We start from the raw sequence: 20978 nt of genomic DNA, 5'->3' as shown, positions 1-20978 counted from the left end.
GTTTTCTGTTAGTGAATTTTTTTTTTCTTTAATGTCATGCCCTGATAGAGCAGGGGTAGCATCATCGGTGCTCTTTATTCGGTGTACTGTAGGGATTACAGATGGGTCTTTGCAGCATCACTTTGGCCCTCAGCTTCATTCCCTCTTTCTTTCTTTGCCCTTGCTGTCCAACTGCACTAACTCTTATTGCAACCCAGGTCTCCTTAAATACCCTTCAACTTCACCTTCATTTTCTGGATCTCTTTATCTTGCTGTCCAACCGCTCTAACTCCCTCTTTTCTCTGTTTGAATGGCCAAAAGTGCCTCTGTACATAATGGTAATTTATTACCATACTCTGTTTTTTTCCAACTGTCCATCTGCCTGTGGTGTTTACGCATGGTAACACTGCATCCTGGGCTTTAAATAATATCCTATTTCAAATATTAACGGTGTAATTCTTATACAGTAAATTATTAAGACACTTCTCAGTTGCAAATGTGCACTCAGATACCCATTTATTTACCTAAAACTTACACATGGCGTAACTGTTTAAAGCTCGGGACGCAGTGTTACCATGCGCGACCACCACAGGCGGATGGACAGATGGAAAAAAAAACAGAGTACTATAGTGATGGAATTGTTCCAAAATGTAAGCATCTTATTACCGCAAAGCTTACAAAAGCAACTTGAGTGTTATCTTCAAGTGAGGTAAATGGAGAAGTCAAGTGTACTACATAGTCAACACCTATTCAGGGGGGATAGGGACCACAACCACCTGCGAATAGGTAAAATCCGCGAATACTTGACATCCCCCTATAAAAATGCTTATAACTGGCTATTATATAGTTCAAATACCAAAGGCCCCCTCTAGAAATGTTGATCACTGCTTATATTAAACGTTCAGACACCAAATGTATACCATAAACTATCATCTTACACAGAATATACCTTAAACTATCATCTAAAACACTCTAATATCATTTCGATATCATCTTACAACATTGCCCTTTAAAAATAGATGGCTTACAACTAAGTGTGAAAACTATTCAAGTTACCCCTATTTTCAAGTAGTCCATCCACTTTCTCCCATACAGTATTGAAGCAGTCCCATTTCCTTTTTTCCATACATGGGGAAATACTGGGAAGTTCAAGTAGTGTATTACAGTACCTTAATATTCAATATGCTTTGAAAAAATTACATTTTATTCATGGCTTGTTGTATTTACATTATTATTAATCTTCTGAAGATGGAAAAAGAAACCCACAAGACTGATGAGTATAACTTGTTTACTTGTAAGTATTTACATAGTACGTATTTTACTTAACACTCGAGTACTTTCAGGCCCTAGCTGTGGCCCTTTCTCAAGAGATGTGTAAGTGGTCAAACTGGGTTAAGGTCCAGCAGTCTTCTGGAACTTCTTGTTGAGCTGTCGTTTATGTGATGGCTGTCCTGGTTTCCATTCCCTTGAAAGTTGTTAATCCCCTCTTGTCATTCTTATATACTGAGGTGATGGTCAATAGGATTAACACTTGTTAACAAAAAATACATTTTGTAGGGAATAAACACAGTTTTACATACAGAAAACAATCAGAAATAAATATAAATGACTAATGAAATGAATAAATAAACACTGGTTAGCATATGGAAGACGGAGAGGAGGGGAGATGGAGGAGGAGAGATCATTGTTTGGAAGGGGAATCTCCCTCCAGAAGGACTTCAGATATTATTGGATGTCAAGGTGGGACAAGAGATACACGGTGGTGGAGGTGTATGGTTTATTACGTCCTCAATTACATACTGACGCCAGTTGCCGTCTCCAACCGGCACGCTTACTTGGCGCCTGCTCGCCATGGGAAAACATATCTTAACAATGCAGGTACTCCATCATCCCCCCCCCCCCCCCCCGAGATTAATACATGGGTATACATGGATAGGAAATAATAAGAACAATACATGGATATACATGGATTAAATTGGATGCATGCGCCAGAGTAATGGGACAGATCCAATAAAACAAAATAAACAGATGCTGCTGTAATGTACATGATTACACATAAGAAGGGTGTATGACAGTCAAAGACGTCATATGTAGTCATTCATCCAAGCTGGCCTTCTGGCGTGACATGATGGGCGTGACTCCTGCACTGCTTGCGGGCTGGGCATAGGGTGGCTGACTGGTGGCTGCTTGGGCATGGGAGGGGCTAGATGCGTGGCAGGTGTGGCTCGCCCTGGCTGGGGCCCCGATGATGTGAGTCGCAGGTGCTTCCTGTTATGGAGGGAGAGGAGCCACAGCTTGGTGACTTGATTTTGCACTCGTACTTGGGAGCCCGGGTTGATGATGGGAAGCATTCTGGAGGGTCCGTTCTCGGTGAGGGCAGCACCGTTGTCAGCCATCTGACGTTCTCTATGCCGGAGGGTTGCCCCCCAGTGTTTGTCTACCGTGAGGTGCCAGCGGGCCGTAGGTATGCCGTCTCTGAGCTGCCTGCCTGCTGCCATCTGGGCGGGTGACTTATTCATTCCGCGGAGGGGTGTGTTGAGGTACTGCAGCATAGCCAAAGAAGACTTGTCCGTGTCGAGGTTGCCGCCACTGCCCGTGTTGACCATTATTATCCGCTTCCCAACCTTGACCACGGCCTCTGCCCTGCCGTTGGACTGCGGGTACTGGGCAGATGATAGTCGCACGGACACGCCCCACAATTTGAAAAATTCCCCCATTTCCACGCTTGCCAGATTAGTGCCCCCGTCCGTGGAGATTTGCTCCGGGGCCCCCCACCTGGCGAGGTAGCGACGTAGCTGGGTCTTGATGAGAGAGGAGGAGGTACTGTGGGGGAAGTGGGCCCGCTCCAGCCAACCTGTGAGCCTATCTGCGTAAGCCATGTACATGTGTCCGTCGTGCTGGAACATATCTGCTACCGTCATCTGGAAGGGGTATTCGGGGGGCGGCGTGATGATGAATTCCTCCGCTGCCTGGGATGGTGCATGAACGTCGCATTCTTCGCACAAGGAGCGGCGATACTGCAGGTCCCCCTTGAGTCCAGGCCAGTATACCGTCTGGCGGGCTCGTCATTGCATGGAGTCCAGCCCTTGGTGCCCCGCGTGTAGGTTGGCAGCCACCTGCTGACGAAGGGGCTGCGGTATAACTAGGCGGACGTTGCCCTGTTCAAATATGTATGTCACTAAGTCTTGGATGACGGCCAGCCTCTCCCTGACACCGTAGAAGGGCCGAAGGCATGCAACTTCCTGGGACTTCCTGTCGGCCCAGTCCCCGACCAAGACCTTGGCCATGAGCAGCTGATACACGGGGTTGCTGACAGCGGCATGTCTGACACTCGCCTCGTCCATGACGCAGCTGTCGTGCTCTACTGCTGCCAAGACAGCGGCCGCTATGGCATCTGTGAGGTCCTCGTCGAGGTCCACGTCGTGGGTGCTGGGATTGGCTTTCAAGGCGGGATATCCTGACAGGAAGTCTGCCGCACTGTTATGCTTCCCCGGCAGATACTTGACCCTGAAGCGGTACTGCAGGGTTCTCTCCTTCAGCCTGAAGAGACGGGGGTTGGAGATTTCCGTAAGGGCCAGATCCCCCAGCAACTTGGTTAATGGGCGGTGGTCTGTCACGACGGTGAGGTTGGGGCACCCCAGCAGGAACAGCCTCGCCTTCTGGAGACACCAGGCTACCGCGAGGGCTTCCCCCTCCACGGCGGCGTAGCCAGCTTCAGCGGCGGTGAGATGGCAGCTGCCGCATAGCGCCAGGCGCCACCCGCTCGTGCAGCAGAAGGGTGTGGCGGCGGAGCTGCACGCGCAATACTGCTGGAGGATAACAAACCCTATGCCCTCTTTGCTCCAGTCGGTGATGGCTGCTGTGAGGCGGCTCCTGTCGTAGTAGGCCAACCCGTCCTTTGCTAATTGGCAGATTGTGTCCTGGGCATGATGGAAATTGGTGCGGAGTGCCTCGTCCCAGTACACTAACTTCCCCGTTGGCTTCTTGAGGAGCTCCCTGAATGTGTTCATGATGGGGGCTGTTGCGAGGAAGGGTGCCAGCTGGTTGTCGAATCCGTACCACGCCCTTATGTCAGTGATAGAGGGCTGACATGGCATCGGGAAGTTCTTGATGGCCGCCAAACGTTCCTCTGTTGGCTTGTAGGCCTCCCAGCCCAAGTTGAAGCCCACAAATTCCACTTCTCTTTTTGCGAACTGGAATTTCTCCGGCTTCAGGGTGACGCCCTTAGCTGCGCATGTTTCGAGGAAGTCGTAGGCGTGCCAGAAAGCCCCTTCGATACTGTCGTCGTAGAGCAGGGTGTCATCCACGCACTTGTATTTCCTCTGGATGTCCTGGATGGCGTCGTCGAATCGTCGAGTATACGCATCGCCGGCGGAGCAGTGTCGCATGGGGGTACGTCGGTAACGAAATCTCCCCCATGGGGTGATGAATGTGGTCAGGTCGCAACTTTCCTTGTCTAGCTCCAATCCCCAGTATGCATCCACCACAGTCTTGAATGTGTGCTTGGGTACCCCGGACACCATGTCGAATGGGGCTGGGGTATGGTGTGTCTTCTGCAGGCAGGATGCGTTGAGGCGCTGGTAGTCAACTGTACGGCGTGGCTGTCCTGACTTCTTGGCGACGACTACCATGCGGGCACACCACTCGGTCAGCTGCCCAGCAGGTACTGGTTCTATGACGCCACGGGCGACGTCCTCTTTGAGCTGGGCCTTCACTTCCTCTTCCCAGTGTTTTGGCACTGATGTTGCAGTGTGGCATGCATAGGGCATAGCTCCTGGGAGCAGGTGGATGTGGTGCGGTTCCCCCTGCATCACTGGCAGTGGCTTTCTGGCTGTGTTAAACGTCGTCGTGGCGAAATGTTGCCGGAGCCAGGCTTCCAGTCTGGCCGCATGCTCCTCCTGGGGCGGCAGGGGCACCTCGGGGGGTCGGGGTGGTACCTGGGTGGCCCGTCAGGCCACGCCATCGAACAAGCTCACGTGTGCCACCGCGGGGGAGGGGTGGGGGAACTCCTTGGGTACCAGCTTCAAGTCCCTGCAGGCATCCAGCGACAGGAAGAGGTGCTTTGCCGACTGCACGGAGTACAGGTCCTGCTCCGTGGTGCAGCCTTGCAAGGTACGTGGCACACGGCAGATCCAAGGCACTTCAGGGGGAGGTTTGCTACATCCTGCAAGCCGGCATGGGGTGTAAGGGCTGCTGGGCAGACTTGGAGGCGCGACAGCAGGGAGGGCCCCGCCACACATACCTGTGCCCCGGTGTCCGCCACGGTGACGACAGGCGCTTGTACTCCTGTGGCGGTGTGGACGACTGTTACCTCCACTACTGGGTGGCGGGTGAGGTTTGCGCCCGCAACAAGCACAGCACTAGACACATCTGTCTAGGATTCTGCCGTTTTTGCATGGGATTTCCTGCAGCATTTTTGATAGTGGTCCTGCTTGCAGCAGTTCCCACAGGGAGGGGGTGGGTGGCCCCTACCTGTACCAGCGACGGTTGCATTCGGATGATCTGCCTCGGGTATCTCGCTGCCAGCCACGTGAGCAGTTTCCCACCAATTGCATTGGCGCGCAGCGGCATTAACACGGGCCGCCTCGTAAGCACAGCACCTAGCCCTAAGGGCGCTAACACTATTAATGTCATTGCTACATTGGTACACATGACGACGCATAGCCTCATCACTTAGGCCCACCATTAACTTAGGTAATAACATATATTCGGCTAGATTACACTGACACTGAGAGCACTGGAAATTGCAATCAGTGGCCTTTTGGGAACACTTTAAAAAGTAATCACTAACGCTTTCGCCTGGGCCTTGTATCGCATTGAAAAACTCCGACCATAACACAGCACGGTTTGTAGAGCGTAACACAATATCGCGAATGAAATCCATGGCTTCCGTAGCGGTGAGGTTACTCCATTCCTGAGAGGTGAATCTGGCGTCCAGCGCTCATTGCAGAGGGGGCGTGCAGTATAGCCTGATGTGGTGGACGACCTCGTGCGGCGGTAGTCTGCACAATTCAATCCAACATTCCATCGACCTTCTCCAGGATCTGAACGCGGCGGGCTTCAGCTCGATTTCACAGTTCTCCGGGGCTGCAGACAAAGGGACACGAGGTGCAGGGGTAGCGTGTGTCGTAATCCGGTCACGGAGGGAGTGGATCATTTGTTGCTGTGCTGCCATGGCCTGCCTGGCTTCTTGCAGGGCAGGAACGAGCCCACAGGGGACGACAGGGCGTGCGGCCCTTGGGGTGGACTGCGCTGAGCGACGTTGGAAGGGCATGGTGAGGGTCACGTTGGTCCTTAAGAATCACTGCGCCATATTGGATGTCAAGGTGGGACAAGAGATACACTGTGGTGGAGGCGTATGATTTATTACGTCCTCAATTACATACTGACGCCAGTTGCCGTCTCCAACCGGCACGCTTACTTGGCGCCTGCTCGCCATGGGAAAACATATCTTAACAATGCAGGTACTCCATCAGATATCAAGGGCCTATTTGGGGTTACTTCTCTTCGTTTTTTACCCGGCATTATCCGAGGTTATTTCCCCTCTTCATTTTTTGCTGGCACTAGGACCAGCTTGAGTTACTGGACCCCTGTTGCACAACAAAACTGTCCAGAGACATTTGTTTCGGGCATTTCTTTAAAATTTGCCTAAAGATATTAAAGATGTTGGAGACACGGATTACAGCTCCTCTGTTGGGATAATAATTCACCCCAAAATTTTTTACATCATTCCACTTTGCAAACGTGTCCTTAATCCCTGAAGTAGGCACATTACATATGCTTATTCGTTTTCTTGAATTTTTCAAACCAGCCTCTGCTGGCCTTAAATTCACCAACAGCAGCTCTTGTTGATGGAGCATTTCTGAGTGTTCAAAAACCAAGGAAATGTACAATAACCAAGACAAAATTTCATAGCAAAAGTCTACGAAAACTGAAACGTATGAAAAGAGAGGCATACGAAAACTGAGGTTTGACTGTATTATATTTGCCATTGAGGTAACGCATTGCCTTTCACTCCTTGTACTGTTATTCTGGAATGATCTCTCATGGAGCATTATTATTTTGGATAGTTGAAAGTTTCAAAGAGGTTGTAATACTACATACTTGAGTGCCATGTACCTTTGTCTTAGTTTTTCTGACTGGTATGACTGTTTGGTACATATGTATATTTTATCTTTTATCTGTGATGGAGTTTCTTGTTGTTGGATTTTCATGTTCTCTTTTTAGACAAATGGGCAGGTTTTCTTGTAGTAGTACCTCGGACTTCGAACTTAATCTGTTCTAGAAGGCTGGTCAAAATGCAATTTGTTCGAAATATGAAACAAATTTCTCCATAAGGGAATCAGGATAATTTGTTCCAACCCACCCAAAAATTCCCCCTTTTCAAATTTTTTCTATTACAGTGTTAGTGTGTTAAAAAGTTAAATCAATAGTGTAAAGTAATAAAACAGTATTCTATACAAGTAAAATTTTAGAAAAATTCTGCTTCTGTTTATAAGCTAAAATTCGATTTTCGAATTGTTTGATGAAAAAGGTGATCAGCCAGCTGGGATTGAGGGAGGAGAGACGGGTTCCTCTCAAGGAAACAGAAATGGTTGCAGTAAGCCAGGATGAATAACAAAATCAATTTTGTTCTAATTTTGCAAGGATAATCAAAGGAATCGATAGTGTGTGTGTGTCTGATTTTGTGTCTGTGTGTATATGTTAGAGTGAGAGTGAGAGAGAGTATTCAGCATCCAGCAGATGTGAAAACAATCCCTTATGTGTGTATGTGTGTATGATTGTCAACGTGTTTACACTTTGATCTTGAGTGCAAGGAGGATATTAATTATAGAATTATATAATCCAACACACACAAGGATTGTGCAAACAAATAAATAATAAGTGAAGAATGCAAGTAAAAGGAAAAAGAGATCACATTTTTCACAAGGAAGTCGTTTAAACATGTTTTTTGTTGTGGGGATGCGTTACTTTTACTGTGCTAAAAATCGCAAAAAGCAAGTGCCACTCGATAGGTATTTTACCATAACAAGAAGAGGTGATTTAGGTGAATTGAGTGTAGGGCGAAATGTAGTGAAAGAGAAAGTCAGCAGGAAGTAGACTCCTGTCTGCCACCTAGTAACCCACCACTATCCCTTCCTTCTCCTTTACCGTCTTATTCCGCAATCCCAAACACTCGCTAATGTAAGATTGTCTTTCGATTTTTTATTGTTACTTTATTGCACTTTATTGATTTTATATTGTATCATTGTTAAATTTATTAAATTCCCCCTTTTTTTATGTAAATACGTAATGTTTTTATGGCCTCTTCTTTTCTCAAGTGTTTAAACACTCCCTCCCTCTACCGCAAAGTCACCTGTGCATCACTGTGATGACATATGATTTTGTTCTTCGTTTAGGTTGAATTTTATTGTGAAATGCTTTATCCTTTTATTTATTCTGCTGAATATGGTTATAATTAAACTATATACATATGTTAATGCAGTCGTTCTCGTAGGACGTGGAGGGCCGTCAAGTACAAGTATAAAAAAGGCACTCAGTAAGGTTTTTGTACGAATAATTGTTTAACAAAGAACACAAAATTTCTTCGAAAATTTCGGTCGAAAAACAGAATGTTTGACATAATAAATTTTTGACAAACGAGGTACCACTGTGTATATATTGGAGACATCACTCAAATTTAATTATCTTGCTGCATTTTCAAACAAATTCCATTATTTTACTGATGCAAAGGTATTAAGTTTTACTATTCTTATTAATTTCGTGACCATAAAGATTTTTAACCACATATTCCTAATTCAGAAAATTGAAAATTTGTTGCTTGATGTACCAGCCAATGATCATGAAATAGTAATATAAATTTGGATTTTACTTTAAAATTCCTTCTTCCACTAATGTCCACTTGTTTATACTTTGAAGGAAATGACGTCTTAAACATCATGACAAACACAAGAGAATACTCACTCCGCCTTGACTTTGAACAGACAGAAGGAAGCTCAAGATGGGCTGAGTGGCCTGTGTTCACCGTAGCAAATGAAGCCAACAGGTAGGTGTGACAGGCAGGAAAATGGGTCTATTCTATCTAAGGAGATGATAAAAAAAAACGTTTAAAAAGGTATACTTTTTTATGGTGAACAGACTGAAAAGAGCATTGCTGCTTGATAGAATCTTATCACACAAGAAAAATGTGATAACGGACGTAAGTGATAACTACCACAAGAAAATCCTGTTAATGGACTTGAAGTGATGACAGAGCCACCACCTTTTTAAAGAAGCAGGTAAAATTAAGTTTCAGTACTGTATGCTTATAAGCAAGAGGCAAACCACTTTACAGTACTGTACACAAAATAAAAACAAAAGACTCTCATTTCTTGCCTGTGAGAAATGCCAATGCCAAACCTGCTTAAGTTCCTCCTGGAGGTTATAAAGTGGTGAACTGTTTGGGAAGTGTTGACAAGTCTACGGGGTTCTCCAAGAGGCAGCAATTACACCTCAGATTCCTGGATAGAAGAACCTGGCAGGTCAACAAAAGATTGAGTTGCTTGTGTTTCCAAGTTGAACAACTAATACTAAAGATTGATGGTGATGGGCACATAACTAAGAGTAGTATCAGTCCAAATGAAAAGCACTGCTTGTTCATGAAAAGGAATTTCCGAACAAACAGACAGAATGAAACATTTCTTATTAGTGATTGAGAAGGCTTCTAAAAAGGGATTTTGACGTAGGAAAAATCTATTTCTGGGCGAGGAAGCCGTGTCGCCCAGTGAAATACGTTCCTTTAGCGCTATTTCTAAGGTAAAATATTGCTATAATACCAGAGAACTGCTAAATTGGACATGCCAGAATATTCTGACTCGCTCACCTTTATTAAAAGGTGTCGGTAAGGATCTGGGGTGAGTGAAAAACACTACCTAGGCAGCCACTCCAATTAGCCTTTTCCACATCAAAACCCTTTAGAAAAGGGGAGCCGTGCTACGGCTCACTTTCTGCTACCGCGTAGGTAGCATCAGTGACGTCATTCCTTTGATAGCCTTTCGTGAGCTGCACACGTTTTTTGCGCTCTCGTGGAGAGAAGAGAGAATATGTTGTAGTATGTAATCTTCACAAACTTCTATATTTTTACCAATTATTTACTTCTTTTTCAAGGGTAATGTATAATGCTACTTTCAAATGAAATTACAGTACCGTGAATCTCACTTAAAAGTTAGCTTAATACTTAGGGAGCATGATTAGGGTCATAACTAGCATTCAAACACTATTAGTAAGCATTTATTAATATTTTTAGAGACCGCATCAAATTTATGCAAAAATTCCCCTTCCGTGAAGGGGATCTGGAACCTAACCTCGTGTAAGATCGGGTATTATTGTGTGTGTGTGTGTGTGTGTGTATATATATTATATATATATATATATATATATATATATATATATATCTATATATATATATAGATTTACTTATGTAATATATGTATATATATATATATATATATATATATATATATATATATATATATACGTAGATAATATAATATAGTATAATATATATATATATATATATATATATATATATATGATATATATATGTATATATGTATAGTATATAGTATCTATATATATATATTATATATTCTATATATATATATATATATATATATATATATATATATATATATATATATATTATATATATATATGACTTATATATGACTGGTAAAAATGTTCTGTTACAACAGAATTCCATATAATAAAAGGAACCCATAGAAACACCAAAATATAGAGAGAAAAGTACTATATTTCAGACTGCTGTCTCCCTCTTCAGGTATATGAATGAGAAAAGTTTACAGAAAAGGTGGTATTTATACCAAGAGATCCATCCACAGGTAAGCCCATTTAGGTCACTCCCGCTGATAATCTTCCTTTAATCTTCTCAAGTGTTGGTTGAATGAAAATCTTGTCCATGACATCTGAATCCCATGCTTCTTTTGAGATGTTCATTACCTGCCTCTCTTTTATTAAGACCGATTCCATCATTTGACTCTTGTACCGGCAGTTGCTGCTATAAATTATACGTGACAAATTCCAGTTTATTCTATGGTTATGTTCATTTATATGGTTGAAAATAGCTGACATCTGTTGTCCATACCTAACTGACTGTTTGTGTTGTATTAATCTCTGGGGAAGTGATTTTCCTGTAAATTCGATGTAAGATTGGTCACAGTCCTGGCATGGCATTTCGTAAACCCTGGAGTCCTTGGGGGATGTCTTTTGTTGGACGTTAATCAGGGATTTGGCTAAGGTGTTTGGGTAAGTAAATGCAAAAGGGTTCGATTTTCTGAGGGTCTGAGTCACCGTCTTAATCTCGTCCAGGTGAGGAATTTTTATTTTATTGTTGGGTGTCTCTATGGTCTTGTCTTGAGGGGGTCGGTAGAAAATTACGTTTGCTTTGTGAATTGCTTTCTCAATTATATGGTCAGGATACTTTAAAGACGAAAGTTGCTTACGAATTAGTTCAAATTCTTTTTCCAGGAAATCTGGGGAACAAATTCGTAAGGCTCTTAAGAACAGGTTGCTGGCTACACCTATCTTGATAGCAATGTCGTGATAGCTAAAGTAGTGAATGTATGAAAGTGAGAACGTTGGTTTTCTGTAAATGGTAAATTTGTATTCTGTCATGTCTCTGATTATTGAAACATCAAGAAAAGGAATTTTGTTGTCTGTTTCCCATTCAACTTTAAATTTGATGGCTACAGAGTAAAGCATGAGGAGCCAGTATTTATTATGTATACCTCACTTTCAGATGGGAGTGGTAACAAACCCCTGTGAGTATATGATTTGTTACTTGAACAGTCAGAATTTTCTTTGGTTCCCTGGTTGCAATGAATCTACTCATATATCACTGTACTTCAACCCAGAAGGCCGAGTTGTTAAATATCGGTTTATCTATCTTCTCACAGGCATGAGACCGCCTTCTATAGAACTCACTCTTCTACTAAGAGGGGTGGTCAGGTGGCTCAACTCCCAGCCGGTTTAGGATACTTGTACTTCCCACCAAGTATAAGTCTATCCTATTGTAAGACCGAAGGTTTATTCCGCATATGAACAAACGACAAATTTTATAATCAATTTGTATTTTTCATAGCTAACAAACTTGGGGTCTTAACGTTTACTGCCCACCTCTAGCCGTCCCTCTTTCCGTTATAGTTCCTGGGTTGGGGGAAGACTAAATACTTCATGAGGTGGTGCGCGGTCTCTGACCAGCTATCACCTTGTACGCGCAGAAGTTGCCAGATCTCACAGATTCCTTGCTTACAATCTTTTTAAATATAAAACAGAAAAATATGTACATTTACAAAAAAAGGGGCTACTCACTGTTTCATATATTAAGGTGTGCTAACCATAGTAATTATAGATTTTGGTATCACAGATGCTGGAATAATTTCCTGCATTCATTTTTTTATATTGTGTCAAATTAAAAATGTAATAAAAAAATATTTAATTTTGGACAAACATATAAAAGGTTTGAATAAGGCCATCTTAACATTACTTAATTGGAATTACAATTAATATTTACAAGACTGTATCAGAGTAAATTAGGAGCATCTGCATGTTTGATTGACATTACATATCAGGTGACCATGTTTGTGGTAGGTGGAATATGAGACTTACGTAGTCACATAATGACAAGTGAAGAAGTTACCCTGCTCTCTCCTTTCAGTGTACCAGTTCATTTTCCCTCTCGTATTGCTCAATTCGTTTTCCATCTAGCTTACCCAGCTGATTGGCTCTATTCTGTTCCACTTAACCCTACTGAACTACATCAATTTGTTTGTTTGTTAGTAGTTCAGTGATCACCATGTAAAGAAATTCTAAACAAGAGTTAAAACTAACCTTTCCATTACAGGTATAAGCTAGATATTCCTGGATTTCAAGCCTTCAGTATGACTGATAACTGCATGGCTCAGCATCATGGCAAATATTTTTCAACATTTGATTTCGACAACGATGGGAACTGTAAGAATTATATTTTTCATATGTTTATTTTGATGTCATGGTTTCTTCACTAATCTATATCTTTGTTGTGGCAAAATACCGCAGTAACTACCGGTAATCCACTGTACACTAGGTTGCATAAGGAACCTATTTTGATATGTTCTCCTATGATTCCTTGTTAGTTGATAATCAAATATGTTGTGCTTTCCTCTAACTAGATTATGTTGGAATGCTTTTTTTCTATCTAGATCATTGGGTCTCTTCCATATATGTTATTCAAAATGATGATATAGTTCTAAATTTCTGTTTACATAATTAACTGTCTGCTAACATTCACATAAAACAGTAACATCTTTACAGTGTTATATTCAAAGCTGGAACAAATCGAGATGGAAAATAACTATCTAAAACAGCTGGCTGCTGAGGCTGAGGAATGACAGAAAACAGCAGAAGGAGAACTATCTGGACTCAGTGAGCTTTTCATTGAAAATCAGAAGAATGAGAAATTAGTAATTGATAAAGAGAGAGAAGCTGATGAACTTCGAAAACAATTAGAGGAGAGAAACACTGAAGAGGACAAGCTTGTTCAGTGCGAGAAGGAAGTAGAAGTTCTTAGGAATGAACTAAAGAAGAAGGACTTGGAAATCGAAGAGATGATGAAAGAGGTGGAGCAAGAGGAATACCTTTGATAACAAGATCTCCGACTAGGAAATGGAGGTTATCTACCTGTGCCAGGTAGTTCAGCAGGAAAAGAACCTGCTAAAGGAATGTGAAGCCCAGGCCCAGGAGGACAGCCTCAACAAGAAGCTGGAACTAGTGGAGATGGAAAATAACTTGTTCAGTGTGAGAAGGAAGTAGAAGTTCTTAGGAATGAACTAAAGAAGGACTTGGAAATCGAAGCAATTGTGAAAGAGGTGAAACAACAAGAGGCCCACCAATTGGAGATCATGGGGGTTTGCCTCTGGGAAATGATGCATGTCTTCGACAAGATCTCAGAGAAGTGTGTATACATATACATATGCACACATAAATAATATATATATATATATATATATATATATATATATATATATATATATATATATATATATATAAAGGATAAGCCACGAAGGAAAAATAAACAACAGAGTTTCTGCCAGATTTTTCGACCCGATGTCCTTTACTCAGAAGACAAACTGTTTGTCTGCTGAGTAAAGGATGTCAAGTCGAAAGATCTTGCAGAAATTCTGTAGTTTATTTTTCTTTCGTGGTTCATACCTTTATTTATGGATTTATCACGTTCCAAAACTTTCGTGACTCAGTTATACATATACACATATAAACACATGGGTGTATATATATATATATATATATATATATATATATATATATATATATATAATATTATATATATAATGTGTGTGTGTGTGTGTGTGTGTATGTAGAAACGGATTCATATACATACATACAAACATACCATACCCTCCATACATACAACCACACACACAATTATATATATACATATATATTGTCTCTGGAGGGATTTGAACTGTAGCCTGGTTCGGAAACAATAGATCGCTCACTGATCAATTTAGATTCAAATTTCTTCCACCTCCCTTCTCCCAACCCATGAGATTATGGCCGAGCACCGAAGGAGCTGTTTGGCTGGTGCCAGGTCTCGAGTCCTGCTCGAAGGACACCCTGCCTGAAGTAGCGGCGGTTGAAGGGCCATCCCAGGGACGTGCCTTGCCATTCTCCTGACAGTTGTAGGGAAGAGAAGGGTATCCTGGGTCCTCCAGCGACAGTTAACGTCGGAGGACAGCATGTCAGAGACATAGGTGGTTGATGTCTCTGTCTGGGATCTCCGTGTTCCTGGCGATCTGCTGCACTGGGCGAGAGCGCTGCAGATTGCTGGGGACACAGAGATCCGGGAAGGAGACATCAGTAACCTCTGCCTCCAAAAAGTGAAGGCCCTTACCATCCACCGTCAGGAGAATGGCAAGGCGTGCCCCTGAGATTCTCAACTTTCTTCCAGCTCCCTTCTCCCAGCCCATCCAACTGACAAGATGGGGGGTCTCTCCCTACTGGCTGGGAGGGAGTGAGACAACTCACCCATGAGAGTATGGCTGGGCGATGAAGGAGCCTTAAAATGTATATGTTTATAGGACATTTTCTGCTTAGAATTACTTTTGCTTTCATTTCTCGAAATATTTGCATAAACTCATGTTACACCCCATATATATATATATATTATATATATATATATATATATATATATATATATATATATATATATATATATATATATATATATATCTATATATATATATATATATATTATATATATATATATAGTTATATATTATATATATATATAATATATATGGACATCTTTTTCGTAAACTTTATAATTCTTTATGACAAAAGGTGTTCATTTTGTCTGTTATATAAATTTCCTTTATTCTTGCAGCCAGAAACTGTGCCGAAACCAAAATGAGTGGATTTTGGTACCATAACTGCGCTACTTTGGACCCTACTATCCCTTTCAACTCAGATGGGGTCCTAAGGACAGCTTGTACGTACAAGGTGAATGGACAGAGTGTACAACTCGTAGGACCTGCCCTGCAGCTGAAAATCCGGCCCAAGATTTGTGGTGAGTTGGTGAAGGCTGTGCACTTCAACACGCACACATGTGAAGGACACAATGCATAAGGCTATTTTCAGATGCTCAGATGTATCACAACAAAGATATTAGAAGTCAGTACATCAAAAGATACTGTGTAACAGAAGACAGAAGTATTAATAAAAAAATTCCTTTGGCAAAGAATGTGAGATGTTTCAGCCCTTAGAAATCTGTACTGAAAATGTTATCTAGCCCTATCTGTTGCACCCTTTGGAACTTCAATCATAATGCGATTGAAAATGCAATGCTGAACATATAATTTGATTCTAACAAGAGCACAAGGCAGAAAATTGTCATATTCCCTGCTTCATGGCAGATTTAACATGTTGAAATATATTTCATGTGCCTAAAAGACTGTACAACACAGTGAAATATGAATTTACAGTTATTATACGACATTGCATCTTTCTGGTATAGCGTAATTGCAACATATTGATATACCTTGAGAGTAGAGGAAAATTACAGGTACTATTTAATTGTTACAGCTTAGTCTAGATAGGAACAAAAAATAATTTTTAGATTATGCTACATAGGTTTTAACTAAATACATGATAACAATTTCAATTATATATGGCTTTCATTCATTTGTTCTGACAAGTTCTGGAATAGGTTTAAAAAATATTTATACACAAATAAACCAAAAATACATATGCCTGATAGCTGTAGACCTTCTTCCTATTCCATCCATTTCTCCAACATTCCTTCTGTTGAGCACTTACTGTAACAAACAAATCCAGAAATGATCCCAAATCTTCTCTCAATTGTGTTATCTGGCTGAAGATATTTCTTCAAATTTCTATTGATCCTTTTGAGATTTGGGGAGGTCCAAAACGTTGCCAGAAAGCACACACACATGGCTTACAGATCACGATCACGGAGATCATTGTCTTTTTTATAATAGAACGCAAATTTTGATGTCATTTAAGCTAAGTAATCTTAGTTTATTTTGGTACCTGAATGAATCACAAATTTCAGGCTGTGAAGCCAAGACTGGGGTTCTTTTATAGTGATTTGGTGCTGAAGGTAGTGAAAAATTGAGTTAGACTTGTTGGACGGCAGGAATATAAACAAGATGAATTAAAAGGATCCGAAGGTGTTACTGGAACTAGGAAGTTACACTAAGAAACAATGGTTAGAGAGGTTGAACAACAAGATTCAGAAGTGGAAATAGAAGAAAACTATAAGGCTAAGAAGTTGGTGCAGCTAAATGCACAACACATGAGGTTCCCTGCTGAAACTGGCCCCAATGGAGGGTTTGGTATCTTTGAACAAATGACAAATTTTTAATTAATTTATTTTTCATAGCTAACAAACCCTCAGTCTTAACAATAGAATAAATCTTGTCACGCCAGCTGGTAACCCGTTAAAAAAATAAAAAATTGTAAAGGAACCTGTGAGATCTGGCAACTCATACGTATATGAGGTAAAGGTTGTCTGCGACCAAGCAAGCATCTCATGAGTCGTGATGCATTAGTCTTTCTTTGACTGCCTTGGAGAGTAGACAATCTTCCTCTCCTTCCAAGCTGGTTGCTTTGTTTCCCCATGATTCTATGTTTTCAGATTGTGTGTGTGTGATTGTGTGTATCATGGAGTCCTTCGAGTCTTCACGGCCTCGTCAACGCATGTGTCTGGGCATTCAGGGTTTTCCGTGCTCTAGGTTTTTTGGCTTCTACAGTTTCAGACCCCCATTCGACATGCAGTAGGTGCCGATCTAATTTTTGTACTATTATTAATCCCTGCCCAGAATGTCATGCCTGGCCTAAGTCGCAGTGGAAGATGTTTTTAAGAGGAGGGAGCATTGCAGAGTTTCTACTCTCCTTCTTGGGAGGGGTTTCCTTCTCCTCGTCTAGATGATTCGACTTAACCCCTCTACCCCACGCAGTGGAACACCAGGAGTTTCCTGTCCAGGAGCATGGCAAACAGGTTAATCACTGGTGTTCCTAAGGGTTTGAAGCCTTTCTTTATGGGAAGGTGTAAGGACCACTATTCCCACTACCTGCCCTTTGTAGTTGAGCTGGTCTGTCTGCCAAAACGTTCCTTTTGCCTGGAATGTACCTTATCTGTATGACAGCTCAATAGCATAGTGAACCATCCACTAGTGTATCTGTTTTCCAACTGGCAAAGGTGAAGGAAAAATGTCCCCACCCTGCTTTTTGATGTAAGACACTCAGGTTGCACTGTCACTTATCAACACTACTTGGAATACTTGCAGGGTTAGCAGTGGCACTCGTATTTCCAAAATGATGATGTGTAGATGAGGTTTGCCCTATGCATACACACCCTTGAGGTATTCAGGCTGTTTAGGTGTGTATCCTACCCCTCCTTTGATGCATCAGAGGACAGAAGCATCTCTGGATGTGGGACTCACAAGAAGGTTCCTGTCATCCAGCCACCAAACAAGGTCCTACTTTAGCTACCTGCTCAAGAACAAGAGCTGGGAGGAAAAGTCACTTGAGGATGGCCAGTGCCTTTTCTGGGAGGAAGGGTCAGTTGAGCTGACAAATGTCCTTTTAATTGCCACTGAAACAAATGCAGGCGGAGCTAAGTACAGGATGAGTTTCTCCAAGGATGACAGGTGATCACATATTGGTTAGTTCTGTTGTGACAAGAACTGTGCTAGCCCCTTCTTGGGCTTGCTGACATAAAAAGTCTGAAGGAAAGACTCATGCTGCTGCTGTGTCTAGGCTTGCCCAGATAATTTACCTGCTGCTTGTGCATGAAATCTAAGTTTCTCCGGTTTATTGTGATCCCCAGGTTGTAACAAATTGAGTATCTGCACTTCTCGAGAAGCCAAAAATAACAAATTCTTGAGGAAATGTAGCAGCCAAAAATTTGCAAAACAGGCCCAAGCCATCTCTACATATGGTGCACACGCACATATACATCTTGGGGCTGTTGCTAAACCGAAGCACAGAGCTTGGAGCTAGTAACAGCCTCATCACAGACAAAGTGGAGGTGTTTCCTGGAACACTAATGGATAAGTACCTGACATTGCACATCCTTCAGATCCACCAAAAGCATTAAGCAGCCCTCTCTGATGGAATCCAACACAGGCTGTGTTGTTTTCATGCTGAAATAGGAACCCAAAACTGACCCACTCCACGGAAACTACTTCCACTTTACTTGTTGGGAGGAGACTACATACTTAAGTATTCTATGCATTTTCATGCAAGTTGACTTCCTCTGGCATGTTAATGACAAGAAAATAGCTTGCTTGATTGCTGGAAGCAAGGAACCCTCTGATCCACAGGTCAGACTGTTAACCTGTTCCAAGACATCACAAACAAGCAGCAACAATAGCAGTTAGAGCAAATGACTCAACTCCTGAGTGAACCCTAGTATGCTCTATCAGTGAGATGGACTTGACTAAGTTGCAGGCAGTGGTTACTTCCCCCCAAAGATATTAAGCTTGCAAAGTCCAATGGTCCTCCATTCCAACAATGCCTGAAGGAGTTTTAAAGGAGGAAAACCTTCAGGCTCTAACAAATCCCTCAAATCCCCTGAAAGAGAAGCTGACATGCCAGCCTGCCCTCATAAGTACTCTCAAACTATGAACACAAATAATTGGACCTTGTGGTACCGACTGCCAAACATCAATTTGAGGTAGACTAGCTTGAAATCATGGTCCATGGCACTTCAAGCAAAAGATCTACAAATTTTGCAACTGTTTACAGCTGGTTAAATCCAACAGTATTTAAAAAAAGTTTTACACATACTCACTCATTGGCCATACTCAACCCTTCCTATGCTCATTTTGGCCAATTCTATATACAATAATTTTTTTTACAAAACTTTACTTTAACCCTAGCTGATTTAATGTCCAAGCATAGTCTCCAGTATGAAACAACACAGTCTCACATATCAGTTCTTAACAAATTCATTCAACTAAATTACAACAGTGCAGGTTTAGCACCAAAATCTTTATTGGGGCATTCATTGATGTAGCCCATCAGCAAAAGCACAGGGGATAATGTCTTCAATAGATTACACTGAGTAAATACAAGGCTACTTCAAATTTAAAAATACCTTACACAGCACTGACTGGTTCAGTTTACATCACAAAAAATCCAAAACTGTGCAGTATGAAATAGAAAAATTAAGTCAAACAGATGTAAGAAATATAAAACAAAAAGATCATTAAGAAATTACAGCACTTGTTTTAACATAGAGAGCAAATAAATCATTTTACTTGATTGCACACATTGTTACAGTACCCTGTCATGTTTCAACCCCTGTCTCCACTAGCACAGTATGGACAGTATTCCACAGTACTTTGGGAGAAGCACAGGTGTACAAGTTATGGGCAGTCCTCCTTTCCCAGAAGATATGGACATACTCAGGAACCCCCTTGTTACCTTATTAATGGTTGATATAACTTCTACAGGTGAATGAATACCAGTTTTGCCCATAGAAGGATATGATGCTAATTCAGAGCCCAATTGGACTTCTTGTGAGAGGACTTTCTGGATTCTCCTTTCTCTTCTTCCTACAGGAGGAAGGGGAGATGAGTGGGTGGGAGAAGGGAAAAAGCTTGCTGTTCTTTACCTTATTCCTTGCTGTGTCTTACTCTTCTCTTGCAGGACCAGTATCTGGGGTCAGTGCTGCAGGGCATTTACCATAGGAAGGATGACCACTACTGTAAGCTAAACATTATTCAACTCCTTACCAGAAGCAGGAACATCAGATAGAACACTTGACATGGTCTGGGTAGACAGAAGTGAAGCAGGCACAAGTAGGGGTATCAGCTAGGGAAAGCCAAATTCAAGAGCAAGTGTAGATCACTCACCTTCCTGTGTATAGATCCAGCTCAGTTAAGAGAGCTGTGTAAGCTTGGAAGGAACAGGGAGAAGATTGGGCAAGAAGAAACAGAATGGTTTGGTGGTGTCAAATGAGGATTTTCCACTCCCCAAACAACAACAGTTGTATTTAGCTCTGCTTCTCTATCCCAAACCTCAACCAGGAAAGGGAAAGAAACCATTTTGATCACTCTCAGAGGAGTCTTGATCTTACCTCTACAAATGAGAAAAAACGATGGGAATACATCTAAATGGAGGTCCTGAAACACCATATGCTTATACAAGTCCTTCACACCTCTGTTGTTCCCACTACTTATCTGTTAAGAAGATTTACCTAATAACTAATTTTCAAATATTAATAAGAATAATAAAAGAAATAGCGATTCCCAGTCTTTTTATCCACTTTGAGAAAGGAGGAAGGGGGAGTAAATGACAGTTTAATAAAGTATTGGTTGGGGGAGGAGTGGGAGGGGTTATTCTCTCTCTCTCTCTCTCCATTATTATTCCCTATGTCAGAAATAATCCATAATTTCACTCTTGATGGATAGATA

The 20978-nt window shown here is 42.0% G+C and overlaps 1 protein-coding gene across 3 annotated transcripts in view; it reads left to right on the top strand.

Annotated features, from left to right (window-relative positions):
• Window positions 1-20765, top strand: part of LOC135217719 (microfibril-associated glycoprotein 4-like) — a 63314-nt gene extending 42549 nt beyond the window's left edge. For 2 of the 3 annotated variants that reach the window (XM_064253709.1, XM_064253710.1), the window contains exons 9-11: window positions 8899-9025; window positions 12881-12990; window positions 15419-16198. In XM_064253709.1, the coding sequence (XP_064109779.1) occupies window positions 8899-9025; window positions 12881-12990; window positions 15419-15660 (479 nt within the window). In that variant the 3' untranslated portion in view covers window positions 15661-16198. Of the gene's footprint in view, window positions 1-8898; window positions 9026-12880; window positions 12991-15418; window positions 16199-20211 lie in introns of those variants that run through there. The other variant, XM_064253711.1, reaches the window with a different exon arrangement.
• The last annotated feature ends 213 nt before the right edge of the window (window positions 20766-20978 follow it).

This window comes from Macrobrachium nipponense, chromosome 7 (assembly GCF_015104395.2).
Source record: "Macrobrachium nipponense isolate FS-2020 chromosome 7, ASM1510439v2, whole genome shotgun sequence".
Lineage (NCBI taxonomy): Eukaryota > Metazoa > Arthropoda > Malacostraca > Decapoda > Palaemonidae > Macrobrachium > Macrobrachium nipponense.
The sequence above is the reverse complement of the archived record's forward strand: the minus strand, read 5'-3'. Positions and strand labels throughout refer to the sequence as shown.